The sequence below is a fragment of the Lagenorhynchus albirostris genome, chromosome 4 (assembly GCF_949774975.1).
Source record: "Lagenorhynchus albirostris chromosome 4, mLagAlb1.1, whole genome shotgun sequence".
NCBI classification, from domain to species: Eukaryota; Metazoa; Chordata; class Mammalia; order Artiodactyla; family Delphinidae; genus Lagenorhynchus; species Lagenorhynchus albirostris.
Window position 1 is genome coordinate 48,314,633 of NC_083098.1, and position 26,351 is coordinate 48,340,983.

General features: G+C 39.5%; 1 protein-coding gene across 1 annotated transcript; it reads right to left on the reverse strand.

Moving 5' to 3' along the window:
- Positions 1–3,965: 3,965 nt before the first annotated feature.
- Positions 3,966–24,490, reverse strand: EREG (epiregulin). Its single transcript, XM_060147221.1, has 5 exons — positions 24,414–24,490; positions 10,523–10,609; positions 8,788–8,911; positions 8,017–8,166; positions 3,966–6,507 (listed from the first exon to the last, which is right to left on the reverse strand). Exons 1-5 carry the CDS (start codon positions 24,460–24,462, stop codon positions 6,426–6,428), a joined length of 492 nt encoding a protein of 163 aa, XP_060003204.1. The 5' UTR covers positions 24,463–24,490; the 3' UTR covers positions 3,966–6,425.
- Between the last annotated feature and the right edge of the window lie 1,861 nt (positions 24,491–26,351).

A 26,351-nucleotide genomic window follows, 5' to 3' on the forward strand; every position in this document is an offset into this window, starting at 1 on the left:
AAATTCAGTGCCTTAAACCAACAGAACTGGTTATTTTTCAATCCTGTAGATCAGAAGTCCAACTTAGGCTTCCCTGGGCTAAGATCAAGGTGTCAGCACTGAGTAAATAGTAAGGTGTTGGCAAGGCTACATTCTTTTCTGGAGGCTCTCTGGGAGAATCCATTTCCTTGTCTTCTCAAGCTGCTATAGGCCACCTGCATTTCATGGTTTATGGCCTCTTTCCTTGTCTCAAAGTCAATAACTATGGGTCAAGTCCTTCTCAGACTACAGCTTTGACCACAGCTGGGACAGCTCCCTGCTTTTAAGGGCTCATGTGATTAGACTGAGTTCACCAGGCTAATCAGAATCATCTCGCCAGATCAAAGTCTGTAATTTTAATCACACCTGCAATGTCCGTTTTGTCATGTAAGGTACCATATTCACAGGTTCCAGGGATTAGGACATTGACATCTTTGGGGCACGGGGGGCATTATTCTGTTTACCATACCAATTTATGGCATGGATCGCCTGATCAAGAACTTTAAATGATTGCCTATTACCCATTAATATGAAGTTTATCTTCTCAGTATGGCTTTGAAGATCCTTCAAACTAAATTCTAAACTATTCCCAAATAGAGATCCTATACTATTGTCAGGGTAGTCTCCCTTACATACCTTCAACATGCTATGATTGTCCTGATTATTCTTCCATTTGAAATGTCCTACCGTCCCTCCTTTGCTTATCAAAGTCCTGTCAATCTTTCAAGTCAAGTTAAAGTCTCACTTCCTCAATAAAAGCTTCCCCATTGACATCACCTTTCTCTAAATTGTTTGATCTGATACTATTTAGTATCTATGGTGGACTTCTGTTGTTTGCCTGTTCAGAATTCATTTATTCTTCCTCTAGTAATAGCTCTCTGATTTTCCCCTGTGGGAAAAATTTCTCCCATTAGATACAAACTTGGTGGCTTTTCAACTACAATGTACTGGTCGCCTGGCCAAGAGGTGAGCCTGTGATCCCAGCTGAGTAATCAGACGCTGTCTCCCTTGACCACATGCAGCCAAGAACTAAAAATAGTTGGAGTTCACACCTTCTAGAAGCAGTGCACTGCTAACTAAATCATTAGAACTTCTCTGATTCTTTGGCTTTTAATTCTATCGAACCCCCTATAGCTTTCTCACAAATTTCTTCTTGGTTAAGCGAGAGTTGTTTTTGGTCCCTAAAAACCAAAGAACTCTAACTACTAAAGCCTTGCGTTATTCTTTATATGTCCCCATAACTTCAAATTCCTCTTCTAAGTTTCTTGAAAACCACAGTACATTTTATACTTCTTTTGAATACTCTATACCCCTTATACATTACTAGATACAAAAAAAAAGATTTTCAATAAATATTGACTGATTCATAAACTATTAAATTTTATCATTTTTTCCCATAATGTGAATTACTCCTGATGGCAAGTTGAGGGCCAGGAATATGACATATATTTCCTTGCTATCTATCCTGCCATCCAGAGGAAAAGAGAGTAAATAGAAAATCATTGCTCCCTTCTGATAGATTGACTGGAAAAGTCACCATTCCACTGATCTTTTAATGTATATTTTCTGTATTTCCAATGAGTATAACCACGCCCTTACCCAAAGCTTTGTATCATCCTGTCACATGGCCTCCATTTCGCATGTGTTGGATCCATTAACAATACCTGCATTATATTAGCTTTGGCTGTGCTTATTTCTTAATAGGCACATGGCACTAAAGGCTCATACAAAATTTTTGGAAGACTTTTCCAAAATATTTCTCTGAATTCAAATAAACTGAATGTCGTACCTGTGTTTGGTTTTATATGATGGGTAGTTACCATTAGCTGGTTATCAGACAGGATATTTTTAAAAGATCCATATTTTAGGGCTTCCCTGGTGGCGCAGTGGTTGAGAGTCCGCCTGCCGATGCAGGGGACACGGGTTCGTGCCCCGGTCCGGGAGGATCCCACGTGCCGCGGAGCGCCTGGGCCCGTGAGCCATGGCCGCTGAGCCTGCGCATCTGGAGCCTGTGCTCTGCAACGGGAGAGGCCACAACAGTGACAGGCCCACGTACCGAAGAAAAAAAAAAAAAGATCCATATTTTATGTCTCCTCCTTAATGAATCCATGTTTGGATCCTAATGAACAGCACTTATGTTTTATAATGTCTTGTGACCATTTGGGGAGAAATATGTTCTAGAATTGACCAAATTCAGTGCCTACAGTTTCTTCTTTTTAAAAAGTTGTGATAATCGAAGTCTGGTTTTCTGGAATTTTTTTTCCTTCTGCATAATGCCTTCAAAATGGCCAATTCTGTCACTGTTGTAAAAAGTTTAGGGTAATCCTCTCTGAAATCACTTGAAAGTGAGCCATTCTGCACCTTCCAGAGGATGACACCAGATTTTTGGCCTGAGATACAAGAAGGATGGAGTTGAATTTAATTGAATGGAAACATTGTGGAAGGAAAGACTTTTTAGGGGACTGTCAGTTATTGAACATGTTATGTTTTAATGTCCAGTGTATATCCAAGTGGATGGGTAGTTTGATAGGTCATTGGATAATGAAGTTTGGAAATCAGGGAAAGTATCTAGCTTAGGAATAATCAGTATATAGTTGGCTATTAAAGGCAGAAGACTGTATGAAATAAAGAAGGGAGTGGATACACAGAGAAAAAGTTCTGAATTTGAGATCTGCGGGCACTCCAGCATTTACAAATGAGTGGTGGGGGATGGAAGATATTAAGGAAGATCCAGCATGAGACTGAAAACAGGTGGAAAACCAGAAGAGTGTGACATCCTGTAAGCCGAGTGAGAAGTGTTTCAAGGAGTTCTTTTCCTTAATTAACCCTCCGGGTGCTCAGACTTCAAATAGAGTCAGTCTGATGGTTGTGAGATCCCAAGAATTTCATTTTACAGGAATTTCTGTTTCTCCCCCACAAAATTCCAAACTAAATCTCAGACTAACTCCACATGATGGTTTGTTCTGCTGCCCTGACATGGCCAGGGCTGTGGTAGAATCGGGGATCAGAAGACCCTGTTTCTCATGCCAACTTCATCTTTTACTACCACTGTGACCCTGGACAAATTGGTTTACCTCCTTGGAAAATGGTCATAGCTATGCCTCCCTGCCCTATCCACAGGCTAATGAAGTGGTCCAAGGAGCTAATAAATGGGCAAAGTACTCTATAGGTTTTGAAGTATGTACTTCGGAAGCCATTACTGTGATGGCGGTTCAGAGGAATGATGTTTCCTGCTCTGAAGGCTTGGGAAAGCCAAGCCTCTTGGTTGGCAGATGCTGAGGGAACCATGGGACATGCTTCTGGCTGATGTGTCCTTCCAAAAGTTATTTCTCAATACAATATTTATTCTTTTTAGAAATATATATATATATATATATTGTGTGTGTGTGTGTGTGTGTGTGTGTGTGTGTGTGTGTGTGTGGTACGCGGGCCTCTCACTGTTGTGGCCTCTCCCGTTGCGGAGCACAGGCTCCGGACGCGCAGGCTCAGCGGCCATGGCTCACGGGCCCAGCCGCTCCGCGGCATGTGGGATCTTCCCGGACTGGGGCACGAACCCGTGTCCCCTGCATTGGCAGGCGGACTCTCAACCACTGCGCCACCAGGGAAGCCCCTAGAAATATTTTTTAAAATACTCTTTAAAAATATTCTTTTAAAAAAATACTAACCCCCAGAATTTTATAATTAATGTGACTCCTTATATTTCAAAGAGATTCTTCACTATGGTAGGCCATAAAATATGATAAATTTATATAATGCTTTCCCAAACTAAAACCATATGTCTTTATGTCTAAACACATTATAGTCCTGTCACTGCTTTTAACCCTTTAATGTAGTATGGAAAAAAAGAAAAACAAAACAAAAAAAAGAAAGAAAGAGACTAAACTTATCAGTGACATTTTTAATGCAAGGTGTTTCATTTTTATTTTTCAATTTTGTTTTTTTCCAGTTTCCAACAAAAATAAATAAAAATTAACATCCTGTAAAGTATCTATATTCTCCTTCAATATCTTAAGGTACACTATTATCAAAGCTGATATTGAACACAAACAAATTGATACAATTCAGTACTCTGATAAAATTCATTGTCAAATAAGTTACTTTAAACTGCATGTGATACAACTTTATGTTCCATGGCATCTTTCACATAAACTCTATACCAAAATGGCTCATCAAAGTGCAATTACAGAGTGCAAAAAAAGCAGAGAGAAATTCACTATCTTACATTTAACCTCATCCAGTTTGAACAACAGGTATGTTTTAGATAAAATTATTCTTCAGTCAAAACATTAAAACGTACTCCAGCAGCACTGCATATACCAGTTGTTACTCCCCCTTTTCCCATACAAATAAGAGTAGAAAAAAATCAGAAAGTATTGGGCAGCAAATTAAACACATTTTTTCCAAAAGTCTACTGACAGACTATTGCAGCAAAAATGGCAAAATGGATCAGACATAAGTTTTTTAACTAAATTCAACAGAAATTAGAAGCTAGTATCATGTACTTGCTACATAAAAATTGATTTGATACCTCACAGCAGTTGAATTTAGCTAATTCTCTTCTCAAGGACTCAAAAATAAAAATCTGTCCTACCAGTGCACCATTTCTCCCCTTGCATTGACTTTGGCAGAGAGATAAGAGCAAAAGAATGTCCAAAAGAATAGTAGCATTTGACTGTATTTTAAATATTTAATATATTACACAAATCTTAATTATGAGGTTCTATCTTTAGTACCACTATTAGAACTTTACCTATTTGGTTATAGAGTATGTCTACTGGGTTACTTTGTGGCCTTGGTGGGAAGCCACAAACTATGGATTTATGCATTGGATTTGCATTTATTCTCAATACGGAGGGTATAGATAGCCCTTTCTAGGAATATATACAGTGAGAAATCTGTAAAATAAGGAAGATAGACTAAATATGAGCCAAAATGTTTCCATTGTTTGCAGGAAACATGAGTTGCTAGCAATCTTTTTTTTTTTTTTAGCAATCATTTTTTTATGTTTGTTCAGCATCAACCTCATTAAAACAATAATTGTTTTACTAATTTTCTCCCATAAAAGCAATCTGTGTCATACCTTTTTTATTATTTAATATGCATTTATAAATAAAAATTTAACTTTTACAGGGGTTAGTTTTTAAATAAAGATTAAAAAGCACCCCAAACTATTATCTACAATTAGTTATGTAATATGAATTGAGATGCTTAAGATAAACCAATATGACTCCATTTTGTAACAAAATCAATGGATTGCAGCTGATTTCTTGGTTAGTCAATACATTTTCTTTGAAGCACTCAAGGTCACTCAAAATATGCAGACCTCCTTTACATACAGTAGATATCAATAAGTATGTGTAGGATTTAAAATGTATTTTTACACAGCACATTTGACTTCAGCTGTATTAGTGGGAAACAGAAATATCCTTTTAGATCTCTTTAGACCATATATAGACTTATTGTCTTATATCACACTTTAAAATAATAATTAGTCCATCAAATTTTGGACTACAATTTAATCTTAGAATTCTTCAGCCAAGTCCCTACAGAAATAAATAATCTTGAAAAGAAGCACAAATTTTGGCTTCACGTGTGGATTTCTGTAATTGCCTCATGAGCAGTTACCTAGCATAAATGTCATACTAAAAAAAAGAACATTGTGAAGCTATAAATTATCTACTATTTACATAAAAGATGGTATAAAATTAAGTTCTCAATTCATTTTCTTAAGGAGACTCTGTTAGATGGATGACAAATAACGTAGGAGTTGTGGTTGGGAATAGGGAATCATGCACCTTCTCTCCAGGCAGACAAACAGCGAGTTATAGCTAAGGATGTGTGTGGAGGGAGCAGAGCCCTCCAGGTTTTAGTTTGTTTCAAATATGTAGTGTTTAGCACGTGACCTATATTTGCTTCTCCCCAATTTCCACAGCATTACCGTTTTGACACATGGCACAGTGGTGCCAACTCATACATCAGACTATGATATAGTCAAACCAACTATCATTGATTCGAGGAGTAGAAATATATACTTATTAAATTGATTTGACCATATATTTAGGCTTACAGAAACCTGTCACTTGCTGACACTTCCTGAACAATGAACTGGGCATTGCTCACTCCTATGCATTGTACAGCAGGCAAAAAAGCTTTCAATAAAGCACTTAGCCCAGGAAATGATTTCTTACAAAAATATCCATTTTCTTTCTACAGTAAATATTTTGTGTACATTATACATTAGCAAACAGTCTGTCAAAAAAAAACAAAAATAAAAACTCTTCTTAGTATATTAAAATACATCATTGTTGACTTAACACATGACCCCACATAAATATTATTAATAAAATAGGAGTATTAACATAACCAGGTATGCAGTTCATCCCTGCCCATAAGCTTAATGGCGCCATTCAGACTTGTGGCAATGCTGGATCCCCTGAGGTCACTCTTTCATATTCCTTCTTTGGTTCTTTACTTTTTCGATATCTGTACCTAGAAATATTCAGAAATTAAACCGTTAACACTGAAGTTAACAGTAATAGGATCAAAGTATGTTAACAAAAGAAACAAATATATGGACGCTAAAGGTACATTAGCATAGTGTTTCCAAAATGACAGAGGTGAATAGGTTTAGGTTGGATGCTAGAGAAGAAGGAGGGAGGAAGGGGTAGTTTCTCTGAACAAATAATTTTGGGAGGAAATGGTGAAATGCTGTTAAAGGACTTCTCAAAGGCTTTCACATGATCATGCAAATTGTAAAATTCCAGGAGAGCATGTGACCACGTTTAATCCTGGTCTGTTTTATCCTTTTTTTTTCCTCTGGCTTTTCTTCCTTCCTTCCTTCCTTCCTTCCTTTCTTTCTTTCATTCTACCCATCACATTGATATAATGCTATCACCAATAATAATGAAAATAAATCGGGCACTTATTAAGTGACTGACAATGTTCTAAATGCTATATATCCATTATTTATTTTATCCTCACACTTACCATTATCATCCTCATTTTACAGATGAAGAAAATGAAGTACAAATGGGTTACATAACCTGGTCAAGTTCTCCCAGCTAGGATTCATAAATCTATCGCGATTCAGAATCTTCATTCACTCATTCATTAAAGCTATCTTCCTAATATTTTGAGTTCATTTTCTACCCATTTTGAAGATGAAGCATGTAGCCTTAAGGAAACTGCATAATGTTTTCGCTTAGTGGAAGAATATGATTAGAAAACCTTTGTTTAGCCTTGATTTAGCTACTTGTCAACTAGATGAGCCAGGACATGTCAATTTACTTCTCTGGATCTTACTTTCCCATCTTTATAAAAGAAAGGATTGTAGTCAAAGACCTTTCAGGTGCATTTCAGTTTTAATAATATTCAGTTATGTGATCATAACCAATTAAAAAGGCATTATAATTTGGTGAATACTTAAGACTCAAGCATGGACCAAATAAATTTAATCTTATAAAAGTAACACTTTTGGAGCTTCAAAAGTTGGAGTGCATTACTGTCAGCAAAAATAAAATGAAATTCACTCAAATCTACACTGAAAAATCTGCACCACTTCCAAAATAAGAAGGGTTTCATGGAGGCATTTTAAAGGCAGCTATTATTAACTAAGTCATTCTATTCCTATACCCTGGTCCTAAGCCTAAAAAATGGCCAATCTGATATACTGTCAGTAGTTTGGTGCCCACTCTATATTTTCTCAGTTATTAGCATATATCAGTACAGCATAGTACATGAAGATGGAGTGTTGAAGATGGAACTTTGGGGGACTGACATGAACCAGTTTTTAAAAGTCAGCTCTTATAATTATCTGGACACTCATTTCTACTAGTCCAGATGTTCCACTGCTAAAACTTCTTTATAAATATCATTAGTGCAGAGTCTATCTTATCCCACTAAATAATACTTTGCCATATTTTTACCCAGTTTGTAAGTGTGGATTGTATAAAGGTAATTTACAAAAGCAGAGTGTTAAAAACAAAAACAGTGGCTTACCATCTGCAGAAATAGTATACAGAGCCAGCAACTACGACGAGGAACAAGATAACAAGAATCACAGTCAAAGCCACATATTCTTTGCTCAGAGGCTTTTGGACGGTTAAAAAGAAGTGCTCACATCGGACACCAGTGTAACCCACTTCACACCTAAAGGACAATGCAAGAGAAAGGTCAGTTATTTAAGAAAGAAATCATGGTTCTGAATTAGTTTTGTAAGAGCTAATCTTACAATGTAATGCAAGATACTGACAAGGTTTGCCAAAAGTTGTAAAGATGAATTCAAAGACTGACCTTAAAGCTGGCCCAACTTGGATAAAAGAGGCCCACACTGCTCTCAAGCTCAACTGCTGTATTAGAATGATAGTCTGGTTCACCTGCCAGGGTGGCTGACAGTGGTGGTTTTTAAGTCTGAAGTGCTTTTTGTCTAAGTCAGTGGAATCGATTCTTATAACAATGGCTGACATATAAGTCCAGATTCAAGGCTAAGCTACTACTGCGGTAAGTATGAGAGGAAGGCATGTGAAGCCCTGCCCATTCTGCAGCCCTGAAGCATCCGTACAATTTGATAACTGCTGTTTGTTCTACTATTCATTCCCTAACTTTAAAAAAACTCACTCAATAAAGTTTCTAATAGTACATATAAACTGCATGCTGATAGTACATATAAACGGCAGCCCATGGAAACAATAGAGTAATTATTACAAAAATAAAAAAGAGAAGGCGGGTTTTTAAAAAACTGTTTTTGTTTGCTTGTATTTGGCATATTACCTGCAGTGATTTTCACTCATGTCTACCAGGTAGATGCACTGTCCATGAAAACAGTAGCCGTTCATGTCAGAGCTACACTTTGATATTGACACTTGAGCCACACGCGGATTATCTTCTGTCTGAACTGTGAAAGAAATAGAAAGTGGAATATAGTCTGTTGCTTTCTTTGAAGAATCAATCACCCTTTCATAATAGTAACTACTGAGCTACTGGAACAAAGCAGGTCAGGTATTTTCAGGACAAAAAGTCACTCTAGTTGTCACGCTCCCTAGACCAATAAACAAACACTGAACCCCCAAAGGAAAACGGCCAACAGGCTACACAAAACAAAACAAAATAAAACCTGGGGGTAAAATTCTCAAACGACAATGTTTAAGATAGAAAAGGTAAGCTGAACACACACACACGCAATCATGATCCTTCACAGTTATTCACTTATCCAAACAAAGTGTGTATAATTTTTTCAAATCTCAAAATAATTCTGACATTCATTACTCCCAAAGCAATTGCAAATTGAATCCATTGATTAATTTAAGAGAGCTTAAATCTATAGTGGGTTTTAAGCCAGCAAGGCTTGTTTTGGTGTGCATTCCCAAACTTCCGGGTTCGGGGAAATCAATCACAGTCGCTAACGATGAGACCTGGACATGAACTAGACAAACCTTGAGTTATAAATGCCTCGGTTACACAAATACAACAATGAAAATAGTAGTCTCTTTAGAATAGTGTTGCAACCTACAGATAAAATTCACTTTAGAACGTTTTAATTACTAAAATGTGACGGATCTTTATGAAATAACCAAACAAATCATCTTGATTCTAACACTCTTGTTCGAATAGCCAGAAATAGGGAGTGAAGCACACCAAACCTCTAGAGAGCACAAAGAGGAAGGACAAGAAACGAGGTGAAGTTGTTGCAGGAAATGCTCCAGGGAAGCCCGCACCACTTATCTTTGTAACCCTATGCCTAAGCACGGTGTTTAGCATGTATTAAGTACTCCGTAGATTTTTCTGAATGAATGTTGTAACTCAAAATAAAAGACATCATTTGCTCCTTTTACAAAAAATAACAACAGGGGCTTCCCTGGTGGCGCAGTGGTTGAGAGTCCGCCTGCCGATGCAGGGGACACGGGTTCGAGCCCTGGTCTGGGAAGATCCCACATGCCGCAGAGCAACTGGGCCCGTGAGCCACAACTACTGAGCCTGCGCGGCTGGAGCCTGTGCTCCGCAACAAGAGAGGCCACGACAGTGAGAGGCCCGCGCACCGCGATGAAGAGTGGCCCCCGCTTGCCACAACTAGAGAAAGCCCTCGCACAGAAACGAAGACCCAACACAGCCATAAATAAATAAATATATTAAAAACAAAACAAAACAAAACAAAATATGTTGACTGTCTACTGTGTAAAAAGTTTAAATTTTCCTGTTTTGCCTGGGATCCAACTCCTCACAATGGTTTCTCAGCGACGCTCTGAAATGACCAAAGGGAATCTGATTTTCTTTGTTCTCTATCTCTTTAAGATCAAATCTTTATATATATAACTAGGTGCTCAGTCCCTCTGCCTCCAGTTATTCCTTTATATAATTTTTCCAGATCCCTAGTTCACTGGGTTCTTTTGTTAATACAGCAGCTATTTCCCCCCCTTTTTTTCCACTATCACATATTTATAGTCTTTGAGTTACATTTCTGTTAAGAATGTATAATTCTTTGATGCAACATTGACAAAGTTGGGCTTACCTAAAGCTGTGCAGTTATCTTCGGACTCTCCTGGGATACATGAAGGAATCACAGTTGTACTGAGAACTGCTTGTAGAAGATGGAAACCTATTTATGGAGAAAAATCAAATATATAACTAATGCTTCAAGGAAAGAAACCTTAGTCAGATTTCCACATAATTACAGTATTTATAAAGTTCTTTTAATTATTTCAAGAATTTGATCCATCGAAACCATAAAAAAAATAATTCATGGAAACAGGCATATCATTGAAAATAAATGAACCCCCAGCTCTTCTGTCCAAGGGTAAAAGCCCTGGCATTACATTCAGAGTTACAGATTTGACCTACTCTAAACATTTCACAGTAACCTTTTCAGAGACCTGATTTTAAAGATTGATTTCTTAAGAAGCTTAGCCAATGGAAAATTGGAAAATTTCCACAGTTTTACATCATGATGTGTTCAGAGCAATGCTCCAAGGTAGAAACTATCACAAAGAAGGCTTCAAATAAAACTCAGCTTCTATTTACGGTCACAACTAAACAGGACTCTCAACCTAAGATACATCAGTTGTTGATTTAAGTACCTAAGTTACTCTTTGCATTACACATTCAAATCCATTTTAATGAATGAAATGTAATCTAAGTAAAGTCGGAATATATCTTATCTAATATGGAAAGGAACACACATGCTAGATGAACCACACTGTGCCCAAGAATCCGGTTTCTGTCAGCCCAGTAAGAGTTTAAACAAGGCGTTTCGTGGTGTTTCGCCACTGAAAAGATAAATGTTGGGAAACAGGCACCAGAATGATTCAAGGAGTTTTCTGAATTGCGTAGTAAGAATAAGAGAAACCTTTTAATTGCACGGATGTTGACTGAAGAGAGTTCTACTCTCCTTAGGAGTCATGTAGTTGCTCTTCACTCTTCCAGGCTATAGGAGTAACTGTTATATAAGAAACATTACTCGTGATGGTGAGAGTAGTAGGTAGCAGTTAACATTTCTTGCCCACGTACTGTATGTGGGCATGGTTCTACCCTCCTTACCTATACTATCTAATTTAATCCACTCACTGACTCTTTGAAGAAGATACTACTGTTCTCCCCATTAGACATAGGAGAAAAGTGAGTTAAGTAACTTTCCCAAGAGTACATAGCAATGTTGTTAATGGGCTGCATTACAGAATCTGGCAACAGGCAATAACACTCGAGTATAATGGACATCACAGGGAACAAACTCAGATAAATGTAACTGAAGCAGAGTATTTAACCCCATAGGGAGGCAACAAAGTATGCGGAAAGGCAATCTGGGAGAAAACTTGAGCTATGTAATTTTGGACAAATTAATTAAATTCTCTGGATCTCCATTTTCCCTAGTTTATAGAGTTTTGGGGAGAATTAAATGAAATTATATTTTTCTGAAACATCTAACATACCAGAGACTCATGAATGTTCCATGCCACTCAACATCTAGCCTCTGGTTTTAGCAGTAGTATATGTGGGTAGTGCCCTCTACTGGTCTATAACAATGTTATAAATCTCTCTGTACTTTGGTATTTTAAAGGATAATTAATCCATGTAATAGAGAATTTTATTTTTTCACAATCAGAGGAGTATGTGTATGTTAAGCAAATTGCATATGATTTGGGTAAAACTGAAATTAAAAACTAAACTACACATAAGCATCAGAATTTGCAATTTCTTAATGTTTCAAACTTGACACATAACAATCCTGTGAAGTAGTTATTAGCCCCAAACAACCTCAGTGTTAAATTACATGTCTGGTCCAAGACCAATTATCTAGTGACCATAGAAGATAAGAGTTAAGAGTCCATCTTTGGACATCAAGCCTCATAACCTTTCAGTGATTTGAAAATGTCTTTTGAAAAGTTTAGAACTATCTCCTCCCCACTCCATAGTTCTCCTACAATATAAATGACGTGTCAATTGCGCTTATTGGGAAACAAAAAGCTTCTTTCTTTCTTTTTTTTTTTTTTTGCTGTACGCGGGCCTCTCACTGTTGTGGCCTCTCCCGTTGCGGAGCACAGGCTCCGGACGCGCAGGCTCAGCGGCCATGGCTCACGGGCCCAGCCGCTCCGCGGCATGTGGGATCTTCCCGGACCGGGGCACGAACCCATGTCCCCTGCATCGGCAGACGGACTATCAACCACTGAGCCACCAGGGAAGCCCAAAAAGCTTCTTTCTTAAATGACAAAAAAGTGGCTAAAGTTTGGATTCCATCGTCAGTTGGACAGAGATGGAAAAGGATAACTTTGTCCACATAGCTTTCTAGGGTGAATTAGCTAGATTCTCATCCAAGCCAATTTTGTTCTACTTCTCAATATAATTTTGCCATACACATTCACTGCTGAAGAATTACCCCCTTTAATTTATACAGTCTGCTCAACACAAAGTGGAGTTCTAGATGTGTGTTTTTATATCCCTGACACTCCTATGCCTCCATACTTCTTCAACTAATGGGAAGAGATATTATCGATTCTCCCACTGCAAAAGGGCCATTGTGCAAATGCACATTTCTCTCTTTGCAAAGGATCGTTTCTTCATCCTTTCCAGAAATCAGATACTAGCCTTTCCTGTTCAGAATTGCTTACAAATGCAACCTGCGACTATTACAGAATCCAGCTAATTGCTTTGAGGTGTTGTTTATTAGGCTTTTTTTTTTTTTCTCAAAGATTTTTCGTATTGTTAGTTTTTCCACTGTTGGAAACTTTGTTCCAGTTAGTCAGGCCATAAGTGAAATATTTGCCTTTGTGAATTAAAGAATATTCAGGGCAGGGCGTGCCTCCACAAAAACTGGGCTGTCCTAACCTATGACACTCTCTTGGACATAGTCCATCGCTCAGGATGGTTTCTGTGAGACTTGGTACATTAATCCAACATTTGGGTATTTTACAGATGGAATTGTAAATAATTTTAAATGCTATTCTCAAATGAAAGTGTTTACACTACAGTTCCATCAAAGATGCATGTAGCCAATAAACTATCAAAATTGGTTCTAAATCGTGTATCCAGCTGCAAAGCTCTATTGCCTAAAAGCAGTGGTCCTCAGGTTTTTCTCAACCTCACCTCTGGCCCAGGGCTTTGCAAAATCGGGTAGAGGAGTAAGCGGGAATGATCAAAAGATTGAAAAAGTCCACCCAAGGAGAATTTTGATATCCAGCACCCTGTCACCCTTATAAATCTCTACTCATTACAGTCATACAGGGAAGGAATAGATGCTAAAGTCCTATCCATTTATTTCCTTAATCTTTCAGTTGTTCATGACTTTAGTGTTATTTGAACATAATGATCTCTCAGTAATTCAAATGCAAATCTTATATTTGAGTTTTCACTCTTGACCATGGGTCCCTGCTAAGAAAATAATTCCCTGTGATATTAAAGATTTTAGACAGGGTCAGTGTGTCAGAAAACAGATCTGGTAGCAAGCTCTACATTGGTAACTAAGATACAGAGGAATTCCGTGCTAAATGATAATCTGTAAACTCAAAACTGGCCATTGGAACTTCTGTTTCAATAATGTTATGAAAACAAAACTCCCTTTGGAGGCCATTATTCCTGTCAAATTTCCAGATGGGTTTCAGTAATGTAAAGCTCACCTGTTCATCTCTCTACCTTCATCTTTCAGAGATTTGTTTCCATGAAACCTCAAATATGCCAGCAGGAAGTGACACCGGTGACTCACAGCACACATACCACCTCTACTCCGCGGGTCAGGGCCGAGCCTACACCTCCCACGATACTGGGGACAGCGCGTGGGAACGGTGGAGTACCATCACCCCAGTGGGGGGAGCACTAAGTAAGAAGTGCTCGCCTGAGAGTCAGGAGGAATGCCAGATGTAGAAAGCACCCATTTTATTGTATATGGTTTCTTTTGTCCTTGCTTCCTTATGGCCACACTGAGGGGCCATCTCGAAGGAGGCTGAGATTTGGTGACTGGCTGACCAAGCCTATTCCTCAATAATCAACTGCTATTCTCAGAGATAAAACGGCTTTCCTGAATAACAATCACGTAAATAAAAACGACCCGAAATAAAATGAGATAGGTTACAGAATGAAAAGAATGCACCTTATTTTCCCAATTGCACCTTTTAGGCTATTTGGACTGGAACAGCAAATCATAATGAATCGTAGTATTTGCCCAACCCCCAAACAGGCAGCAAAATCTGCTTTGTTCACACTTCTGCTGTGGTCACATGCCTACCTATTTATGGACTGTTAGTTTTCTACCTTCTTCCAGGGCAGTCTGTAATTCTAGGATTTGTCTGTAACATAGTAGGCTTGTTAGGTCTTGTATACTTTCAAGGAGTGAATATGCCTTTACCACTTCCAGATGCCTTTTTGTCTCAAATCCACTATTAGATAACGTCCTGCTTCACTTCATTAAAATAACTGTAAACTATCACATCAGACACTGAAAATAACTATTGTCAGTACTTTCTAGTAACAGCCTATGTTTTCAGAGAATAGAATATATATATATATGTGTGTGTGTGTATACATATATATCATAATATATATCTATATATCACAAATCTTGCTTCCTACCAGCAATCATTTTCTTCCTACAGTTTTTCAACATTAACCTTATCACTAAGCTTCATTAAAGTAAAAGCCAACAACTATTTGAGATAAAAACAGGATAACAGGATGAAACCAGAGGTTGATGTGATAATGGGTTACTAATAAGTCTTTAAGTTTGAGTTTCAAATATAGCCATAAGATCTTCCTTGTCAAGTGTCAAGAAAAGATTTAATACGCCGTGTTTTTCAGTTCAGAGACATTAAACTAAACTCTTCAATTCTGGTAGTAATTTCTAAATCATACTTCAAAGTGCTCATATATTTTAGTGATCATACAATACTTAATGCTCTCATAATGCAGGAGAAATCGTATCAACTATTGTATAAAGGATACACTTTGTACTAATCTGGGTGTTTTGGAATTTTGTGACTAAAAGCTCTAAATATGGAACTTGCCCCTCCTAAAACCAAAGATTCATCTCTATAGTATTATTTCAAATGATCTATTGAAACTGTATTTTTTTTTCTTTAAGATAATGTTACACAGGAAGGTCTTTTTAGAACCTTTTCTGTCTTCACTCCCTTCCATCATGCTTCTCACACTATCCCTATTGATCCAATTCAGAAATTTAAATGACTATTACATTATTGTCTCAAAAAAATCTTCTAAAGGAGCAACAGTTTAGATTATAAGCGTTTGTCATTTGCCTTTTTTTCATTATGGTCATATTGTGTACTACAGCTTTGAAAACTTAACGACATTTTTAGAAGCATATTGCCTATCATATCATTCATTCTTTATAGAAGCCTATTGCCAAAAACGAATTTGCAAAAGGATAGAGTTTTAATCGGTAAGCATCAAAAAAGAGGAGAAAATTAGTACATAAAAGATGATTTTAAAAGCCTTAAAGTTAATTACACTTCATTCCGAGAATCTATGTAATGCACCTAGCATAATGGAAGGTGCTAAGAAACTTTATTTTGTGAAAATATATAGTTTTTTGGTTAACAGTGGAGACTCCAACTTTCGTGAGAAGCACAAGTTCATCTGTAGTATGATGGTAGGGTGGGAATGGCTTAATTATGCTTGATAGATGGGAAAGGAGGAGAGCAGCTTAGCTCTCTTATACTTACTTTTAGTAACTACATGTCTCTAAGAATATTTGTTCAATAAATATCTACTGAGATTTTTCTATATGCAAGATACTGAACGAGCTGCTGAAAGGAAAACTGATGCAAAGGACATAGCTCCTGTTCTAGCTAGAGTTAATGAGGCTAGATTCCAGGTGGTGGCGAGAGAAAGAGAGAATTCATAGATGACACCAAGTTTCTGGCCAGAAAATACCAAGGAAGGTGGTGTCATTAAAAGAGTCAACAACATAGGCAGGGCAGCAGGTTTGTGGTGGCATCTGCAGCTAGTAGACATGAAGGAGGACATAATGAGAGAAGGAATTTGAGTTTTTAGTTCATATATCATCTGTTTATATTTATGAGGCACTTGGGAAAACACATCTGGAGTAAAACAATAAGAATGGAGTTGATGGAGTCTATTTGAAAATCAAATGAGGAAATATCACCTTTAAAGGCACAGGAGTCATTCAAATGTTCCACGGGAAATAGTACGCAATGGAAAATAATGAACTTTGGGAAATAGGTGATAAGGAGTGGATAGAAATGGCCAAGGAATTTGGGGAAAAAAGGAAGTTCAGTCTTGCGGGAGCCAAGAGAGCAGGGTTACAAAAGGAGGCATGGAGATATACAGACTGCCAACAAACACATGAAAGAATGTTCAACATCATTAATCATTAGAGAAATGTAAACCAAAACTACAATGAGATATCATCTCACCCCAGTCAGAATGGCCATGATCAAAATATCTAGAAACAATAAATGCTGGAGAGGGTGTGGAAAAAAGGGAACACTCTTGCACTGCTGGTGGGAATGTGAATTGATATAGCCACTATGGAGAACAGTATGGAGGGTCCTTAAAAAACTACAAGTAGAACTACCATATGACCCAGCAATCCCACTACTGGGCATATACCCTGAGAAAACCATAATTCAAAAAGAGTCATGTACCAAAATGTTCATTGCAGCTCTATTTACAATAGCCCGGAGATGGAGACAACCTAAGTGCCCATCATCGGATGAATGGATAAAGAAGATGTGGCACATATATACAATGGAATATTACTCAGCCATAAAAAGAAACGAAATTGAGCTATTTGTAATGAGGTGGATAGACCTAGAGTCTGTCATACAGAGTGAAGTAAGTCAGAAAGAGAAAGACAAATACCGTATGCTAACACATATATATGGAATTTAAGGGAAAAAATGTCATGAAGAACCTAGGGGTAAGACAGGAATAAAGACACAGAACTACTAGAGAACGGACTTGAGGATATGGGGAGGGGGAAGGGTGAGCTGTGACAAAGCGAGAGAGAGGCATGGACATATATACACTACCAAAAGTAAGGTAGATAGCTAGTGGGAAGCAGCCGCATAGCACAGGGAGATCAGCTGGGTGCTTTGTGACCACCTGGAGGGGTGGGATAGGGAGGGTGGGAGGGAGGGAGACGCAAGAGGGAAGAGATATGGGAACATATGTATATGTATAACTGATTCACTTTGTTATAAAGCAGAAACTAACACACCATTGTAAAGCAATTATACCCCAATAAAGATGTTAAAAAAAAAATAGATAGATAGATAAAGGAGGCATGGGGTGGTCAGCAATGCAATGATTGAAGAAAGTATGAGTGACTCCATCATAAATAAGATTCATCATTATTCAGGGAAAATAGTGTTAAAATCAGCAATAAAAATTGCTAAGTTGATTTTTTTAACACTAGAATTGGTTTTATATTTGCATACAGCTTACCATTAATATGAATTTTATTTGTCTTGGTAACTCAAGCACTGATTATTCAAACTGTGAATTATGAGTGGCAATGTGTTATAGCAATGGAAAACACATTAGCTAATGCTTCTCACCCTGGAGTAATTTTGTTAACCAGGGACACTAAAGCAATGTCTGGAGACATTTTTGTTTGTCACAACTCAGGGTGGGTGGGGTGCTACTGACATCTAGTGGGTAGAGACCAGGATTGCTGCTAAACACCCTGCAATGCATAGGACAGTCCACAACAAAGAATCATCCAGTCTGTAATGTAAATAGACCCAAGGCTGAAAAACCCGGCAGTAGACCCGTGAGGTATGGAGTACAGTTCTAGCTCAGATACTAAGTTTATCCCTCTGAAGCTAGGTTTCCTTATCTCTGAAAATGTCACCTAGGCTTGGGGTGGAGTGGAGGCGGAGATGGAATTTAGATTAGATTACTCTAAGGTTCCATTCATTTCTAAAACAATACTTTTCTTTTCCTTACTGACTATCCATCATTTAGTCATATCACTGCCCGACCTCTCTCTCTCTCTCTCTCCCCCTCTCTCTCTCTCTCTTTCACACACACACACACATACACACGTACACACACACTGTGATATACTTAAATTTTGTTAGGCATACCATCAGTGAATACAGACTACATTAAAGATAGAAATGGGAAAAATAAGGAAGAAAAGGTATTCAACTTTATTATTATTATTTTTTAACATCTTTATTGGGGTATAATTGCTTTACAATGGTGTGTTAGTTTCTGCTTTATAACAAAGTGAATCAGTTATACATATACATATGTTCCCATATCTCTTCCCTCTTGCGTCTCCCTCCCTCCCACCCTCCCTATCCCACCCCTCCAGGCTGTCACAAAGCACCAAGCCAATATCCCTGTGCCATGCGGCTGCTTCCAACTAGCTATCTACCTTACTACGTTTGTTAGTGTGTATATGTCCATGACTCTCTCTCGCCCTGTCACAGCTCACCCTTCCCCCTCCCCATAACCTCAAGTCCGTTCTCTAGGAGGTCTGCGTCTTTATTCCTGCCTTACCCCTAGGTTCTTCATGACATTTTTTTTTCTTAAATTCCATATATATGTGTTAGCATACGGTATTTGTCTTTTTCTTTCTGACTTACTTCACTCTGTATGACAGACTCAACTTTATTATTAAATAGAACTGAATTTTCAAAAACTATTGCTCAGTCATAATATTTTGCTTCTCAAGCATGTTTTCAAAGAACAGCTGGTTGAGTCAAAACATAGTGCTGAGAACTCTAAATAAAATACCATTCTAATCACCCATCCAACAACATTTATTGAGTGATTAACGTAAGTCTGTTACAATGTGAATGATAAAAGATAAGTACAGCACCAGTTAGGAGAGACAGGGCCAGATACACACTTACAGGGTGACGTGAAAAGGGTAGGACCGAAGGATTCAGAGGGATGCAAAGGGGTGGGGGGAAGACTGCACATTGATTTTCCAGTGGTGAGGGAAAGATGAAAGGGGCTATCAGAGAAGGCTTGATACTTTTCTTCAGTCTTAAAGGATGGGGGGAACTTTCACCGAAAGTGAAGAGTGAGTTGGGAGCATCCCAGTAGACGATACAGCATATTCATAAATGGAGACTTACACTCTGGGTAACTCACTTCTTTTTAAGTCTGTTTTCTCATTTGTAAACTGGGAATAGTAACACTTTTCCTGGCTAAAAGAGAGTTATTATAAAGATCAAATGAGGCATTTGTCTAAAAAAGCACTTGCTGCTACTGATAACAGCTCTAATTTCAAAAGTGTTTTTTAGTATTTTAATATTATGATATTTAAAATGTCCGTATATAATAACCTGATGACATAGTTATTATGATCTCCATTTTACAGATGACAAAACTGAGGCCCAAAGAGGAATAAATCCTTCCAAAAGTATGAAATAAAAGAACTGGGGTGTGAAATCTATATTCTGTATACTATGTCTCTTGATTCAAAACTATACAGTTTGACTAACACACCATAGTTAAGCAATTATACTCCAATAAAAACGTTTAAAAAATATACAGTTTGACACACATACGTGTGCGTGTGTGTATATATAAACATATACATATATGTGTGTGTGTATATATATATATACACACACACATATATATTTATACATATATATGAGGAAGAGAGGCTTTTCCCCTTATCCTGAGGACTTTTAAGAGGATTTGTATTTAACTCACTTTCAAGCCTCAAATTTAAAATTCAGGATTTTTGACCTAAGTAATTAAGGGTTAACATTTTTTTCTGGACAATTATCAAGTTGTCTTGTGTGTTATAAATATAATTCTAGTTAATTAAATCATTAACCTAGAATATCACTGAAGCTTTATTTGCCCTATAACCAGACAGGCACTCTTACATAAACTGCATTGCCAGAGGACACTGAGTCTGTCGCATTACTTCATTTTTCCAAAGGTTCCAGAATTGCCATACCAAGGCAATCGTTTTCAGGGTGCTTCTCCTTGAGGACCTCTCCTATTACAGCTCTACGGAGTCTTCCTATTGTCTTCTGAAGGAATGTTCTCAACAGTAGTTACAGCCATATGAATTAGACAATTTGCATAGGCCTATATTCAGGGCGAAGACTGACAGATGAGGAAGCCACACCTTAATTTTTTTTTTTTTTTTTTTTTTTTTTGCGGTACGCAGGCCTCTCACTGTTGTGGTCTCTCCCGTTGCGGAGCACAGGCTCCGGACGCGCAGGTTCAGCGGCCATGGCTCACGGGCCCAGCCGCTCCGCGGCATGTGGGATCTTCCCGGACCGGGGCACGAACCCGTGTCCCCTGCATCAGCAGGCGGACTCTCAACCACTGCGCCACCAGGGAAGCCCAGCCACACCTTAATTTACAGTCTTTTTAAAAAGAATTCCTTACTTGACATTTGCATCTCCTGGGTGATTATTAACCAGGAAATGGGAGATTCTTGGGCAAAAATGAACAGAAGACATTCAAATTCAATTTTTCCAAAGTGATTATGTGAATATTACACTTTTTTTTAACCAAAGAACTATGTCTATTTCCTCACTGTTAATAGAAGTGTGCTGTAGATTCCAACTTGACCCCTTATCAATACTACATTCAATTCACAATGTTGTGAATGATCCAGGGAACAAAAAGGATGTGGGTTTCCTTCTCCTTGATTTCTTTACTTACTATACATCTAGGAAAGTATAAAAATAGAAACAAAGGCCTCAGTCAACTGATGTCAATGATGGCTTCATAATAAAAGTCATTTCCTGGGTATTAAAAATGCTGAAATAGGTTAAGTAAAAATTTAACATATTTCAGCTGAGCTTAAGGAAATAATTGTATCTTTTCTGTGCTTGATTTTGAGTGATACCATAAAGTACCATTTTTGCACAAATACCAGTCCCCATAACAGATTCTAAGCCCTGGGGCAGTCCCCAGACTACTCTGGAACTTCTCTACTAGAACCTGTTACTTTTATTATGCTTCTGATAACTCTGAGAACCTCTGGCTCTTTACACATTGCTCCAGAGTGACCTTGACATTTGCCATCTCTAAATCCTTGTAAGGTACCTGATTCACTGAGCCTCAGTTTCTTCATTTGTCAAACTGGTCTAATCATACCTACCTCCTATAGTGTTTTAAGGAGCAAAGGAGATGCTAACGTGGAGAACACCTAACACACGACATGGTCGGCTCACAGGAGGCATTTGGTAACTGTTAGCTCCCTTCCCAGCTCCTGGATTTGGGCCTCAGTGCTGAACCACACACCCCAATTGCCCAAGTTGTTCATGTGGCAAGACGATGCGGAAGGCAGCTAGAATACCTAGACCAAAACCCAGACCGGAGAGGCCTGTCATCCTGTTTCTACCTATGATGTGTCATCTCAGGCTGTGCCAGCACCAGACAGCTCATAAACTCTCAGGGTCAAAGGAAAAGATCTGAGGTGAGCCATTGCCTCATTGAGATCCACGCTTCTCAGGTTTCAAGAAAGAATGTTTATTCTGCTCAATTCTCTGTCATTGTGCAATGAAGTGGACATCAGTTGTCTTGGATCTGTCATTCAGGAACACGCTCAAAAGCCCGTTTGGTTAAATGAACATGTCTGACTTTTAGATCAAGAGCCCCTAAACGTTAATTGCAGAACTCAAGAGAAAAATTTCTCCTCTTCATCCTGCAACAATCAAAGATTAGAAGTGATAATTTAGGGCTTCCCTGGTGGTGCAAGTGGTTGAGAGTCCGCCTGTCGATGCAGGGGACACGAGTGCGTGCCCCGGCCCGGGAGGATCCCACATACCGCGGAGCGGCTGGGCAAGAGAGCCATGGCCGCTGAGCCTGCGCGTCCGGAGCCTGTGCTCCGCAACGGGAGAGGCCACAGCAGTGAGAGGCCCGCGTACCACAAAAAAAAAAAAAAGATAATTTAACTCTAAAATTATATATTATTTAGAATGCATTATCTAGTTTGAGGTATCTCAACCCTTTTACTTAACGTTGAGTAAGCTAAAAGTGCCAGCAAACCTGGGTGCGAACTTTTTCAGCGTAGCTTTGCTTTTCTATGGGACACCGGGTAACAGTTTCCCCATATATAAAGCAAGAACATCAATATCAAATATTTATAAAATGTAAAGGTAACCAAATGATTGTGGGGTGTGTGTAGCAATTTAAATCTGCATGTGTTGGAGATAGAGGATGGAAATGAAAGTGTCTGTATTTTTTCCACAGATATAAATACATGTGAATTCCACAAAAAAAAGCGAAAATAAAATGCTGAAATCTAAACTGTTTCCTTCTTCTGAAGGCTAGACATTTGGGAAAAGTATTTCTAGGTAATATTTTGTCTGGGGGGAAAATGGCAATTTCACAAGTAACCGGTGGCCTTGCCTTTTTTCCATGTGCTTTGGAAAAAGACTATTGAACTTGCATACCTGAATAGAGTACAGAGATATGATATAGAACTTCAAACAGGAACTTTCTAGTGGCAGGGAAATATCTAAACAAACTGGGAAAACAGAAACTGACCTAGCTCATTTGGAAATGGGCTTGGCCGCTTATGAAATAGGTGAACTATAATTAAGTAATGCAATAAAGGAGTTAAGCACTTTTATGGCAACAAAAACACACACGACACATATGCTAGGTAGGTAGTAACCAGGTTATTCAGAGGCTCTTGCTGTCTCAAATTAGCATATTCAATGAGTGGCCCAGAACAGACACTCACTTGCATTGTTCAGAGCAACCTTACAGGTGGAAAAAAAAAGCGCTAAGCTATTCTGATCTCTAGGTTAATTTCTAACTTTAGGAAGACTGTCACCTTTGTAAATTCATTCTTTTCACGGAGACTTCAAAACAAAGATAGCAAAGCCACATTATTTACTGAGAACCTTCTAGCACGTCGTTCTTAGTACAGTTTTGGTAGAAACCGCAGATCCAGTTTCCACCTATGTCCTTGAAGTTGGACGACTATGCATAGTTGTTACAACTATGCATAGTATGCATTTCATTAGGTTTCCCAACCCGTTAACATAAGGCGTGTCGAAATAATAATTGAACAGTCACATCCTGCACAGGTAGCGTGAGTTAGGGGAATTCGCCTCATTGCAACTCCAGAAAAAAAGCGAGATTGACAACCTTTATTTCCTTATTAAAATTTTCATATACAGCTCCAAATTCCTCTTGACGTTTAGGAATTCACAATATATATTTTTAAACCAGTTAAGTTAAAGATTTTTTTTCCCTGTCCACAAGAACTAAATTATCTCAAATAAGAAGCATTAAAAGTACGCTCAGCCACTACAGAATACAAGGGTGCAAGTAGCAGCGAGCGAAAAGAGCCCGACCAGCCCGCGGGGGGAAACCGGAAGCAGCAGGTGTTGGCGTCCAAGGGCCTCCAGGAGCACCCGGACCTGCGGTGTCCCTCCCGCTCCGGGTACGCAAACAGCCTTTTCATTCTCTGGAGCTTCAGCGAAGCTGGCACCGCCGCACGCCAGCGCCCCCAGACGCTTAACCAGCCTTGATTTAGAAAACCTAAGGCAAGACAGGCGGAACAGCGCTTCTCTCCAAAAGGTCTTTCCTAGGCGCGGGTCTTGTCCATACTCCCGCCTCCTGTCCCCGCCCCCAGCCCGGTTTTCCCCCGTCTTTTGGATTTCTAGAACCGTCAGATTTTCAAAAGGAAACAACGAACCCGAAATCTTTTCAACTTTTTATTTCGCCTAATACGGAGCTATATTACTTCATGCAGAACACACAGACCAAGTTCATCTATCCGTGCAAGGTATTTTAACACCAGCCCCTTCCCCTACCCCACCCTCTTCCATCGCCTGCTGGAGGGAAAGACGGGCTTGCCTAACGAGAGACGTCGTTCGAAACGGAGTACACCTGAGTCTGGTGAAAAGCGCGGTACTTGTGAAAGGACAGCTGCCCCGGGGCCGCGCAGTCTCGTCTTCCGCGGCGGGAAGGGGCGGGGGACTCACCCAGGCAGAGCAGCGGCGCGGGGACCCAGGGGGCACGGCGCGGCTCCATCCTCCTCCCCGCGTCAGCGTGTGCGGGGCGCGGGCGTGGCCTGGGCGGCGGGCGGGCGGGGACCGGAGGGGCTGCGGCGGAGGCGGCAGTGGCGGTGGCGGCGGCGGGCGCTGTGGGAGCTGCGGCGGCCACGCGTCACTTAAGCAGCTTTTCCCTCCGACACCCGGTCTGTAGGGCAAGTGAACTCCACAGCCCGCGCCGAGACCTTTATAAGTACGGGGCGGGGCCTGGCGACTGAGGACTAACTGCGTGTCCGGAGTTTCATAATCGCCCCCGGGGGAGGAGTGGCCGGAGGACTGTCCGGATGTCATCCTCCCTCTCTGAACACCTGCGAGTGGCTGAGGAATGAAACAATGCTCTTCGGGTGAGCCGGGGACTACTCCCCACACTTTTGCAGCTCCCTCTCGGGCTCCTGCGGGCGGAGGTAGGGAGCGTGGACCAGAAGGGTTGGTTTGCGCTGTGGGACCACCTGCTGGATAGTGGGCGGTTTTAGTTGCTCTGGGTGACAGGCGTAACTTGAGTCAGCCAGTCTTCCTGCCAGGGCTGGAGTTCCCAGTACGTGCATTTGGAGAGCTGTGTGTGTGTGAGTGACTTACGGAAGTTCTTGAAACTTGTCAGTGGCTCAAGGACTTTCTTTGTGTTCACACCCACCGCTGCCCAGAGTTGCTTTTTGTGTCTACACCTTCTTTCGAAGCCCCTCGGCTTCCTACGTGGTACAGGCATTTATGGCTTCAAAATCTAGTGATTATGAAGAAATAATCATAATTATTTCTTCATAATCATCATTTCTTCCCCTAAATGATTTAACTTCCCTGAACTTTGCCTTAATCCTGTCACTCCGCTGTACAGAATCTTTCAGTAACTTCCCCGTTGCCTTTTGGACAAGGCCAGACACAAACGTAAAGCCAACAGTCTTTTCAGCCTCAGCTCCCACTAGTTCACCGGACAAAGTTTCGCACCCCAGCCAGGCTGGGAAACTCACTCTGCCTTTGCTTATTCCCACTTTCCTCCCTGTGCTGGTGGAGTGACAGTTTGGGGAAATGGCTGCGTTTTACTGGAGCTGGTCAAATCCTACTCACTTTCCTGGTTCTCCTCAAGGGCCTGGATTTCTTGACCCTACAGGGATCTCTCTCCATTCTGATCTCTTACAGCTTGTATTGTTTATCTTTCCCCTAGGCTCAGAATTCTAGATCTGGTACTTCATACCTGATGAAACTACTTTGATTTGTTTAACTTTTCTTGTTTGTCAGTCATATGTTCAGATCTGCATGAATACATAAATTGCCTTACTTGTTGTTGTATTTCCCCTGTAGGGCCTGAAAACAGTGTGTCAATACAGCAGTACTGACAGCATAGTTGAATGGAAAATGGAATCTAATGGATGTTGGTTAACTCCTTACCTTTCTACTTTTTGTTTTCTTCTTATTATTCCTTTCCTTTTCCTCCCTCCCTCTCTCTCTCTTCTTCCTTCCTTTCTTTCCTTCTTTCTCTCTTTCCTTCTTTCTTTCTTTCTTTTTCTCTTTCTTTCCCTCTTTCTTTTCTTTTTCTTTCTTTTCTTTTTCTTTCTTTCTCCTTCCCTCCCTCCCTTTGTTTCTTCCTTCCTTCCTTCCTTCCTTCCTTCCTCCCTTCCTTTCTTCCTTTCTTTCTCCCTCTTTCTCCTTCACCAGAACTCTCATGTTGGAAACAAACACTTTGTCTTTCCCTCAGTGGTTAAGATCATGGGTTCTGGATTTAGATTGTCTGCATGTGAATCCTTGGACAAGTTGTTTAACCTCTCTCCATTTCCTCATATGTAAAATAGGGATAATAATAGTATCTAACTCATCGGAAGATAATGAAGGTGCTTTCTGTAATGCCTAGTACAGAGCTGGCACTCGTTAGAAATACCT

What these genes read in the sequence shown, in the direction of transcription:
- EREG (XM_060147221.1), bottom strand. Translation starts at nt 24,462, where the DNA reads ATGGAGCCGCGCCGTGCCCCCTGGGTCCCCGCGCCGCTGCTCTGCCTG. An exon ending in AGATAACTGCACAGCTTTAG is followed by an intron (nt 8,912 to 10,522) that starts GTAAGCCCAACT and finishes TTTCTTTCACAG; the next exon opens with TTCAGACAGAAGATAATCCG. An exon ending in ATGAGTGAAAATCACTGCAG is followed by an intron (nt 8,167 to 8,787) that starts GTAATATGCCAA and finishes ATTGTCCTTTAG; the next exon opens with GTGTGAAGTGGGTTACACTG.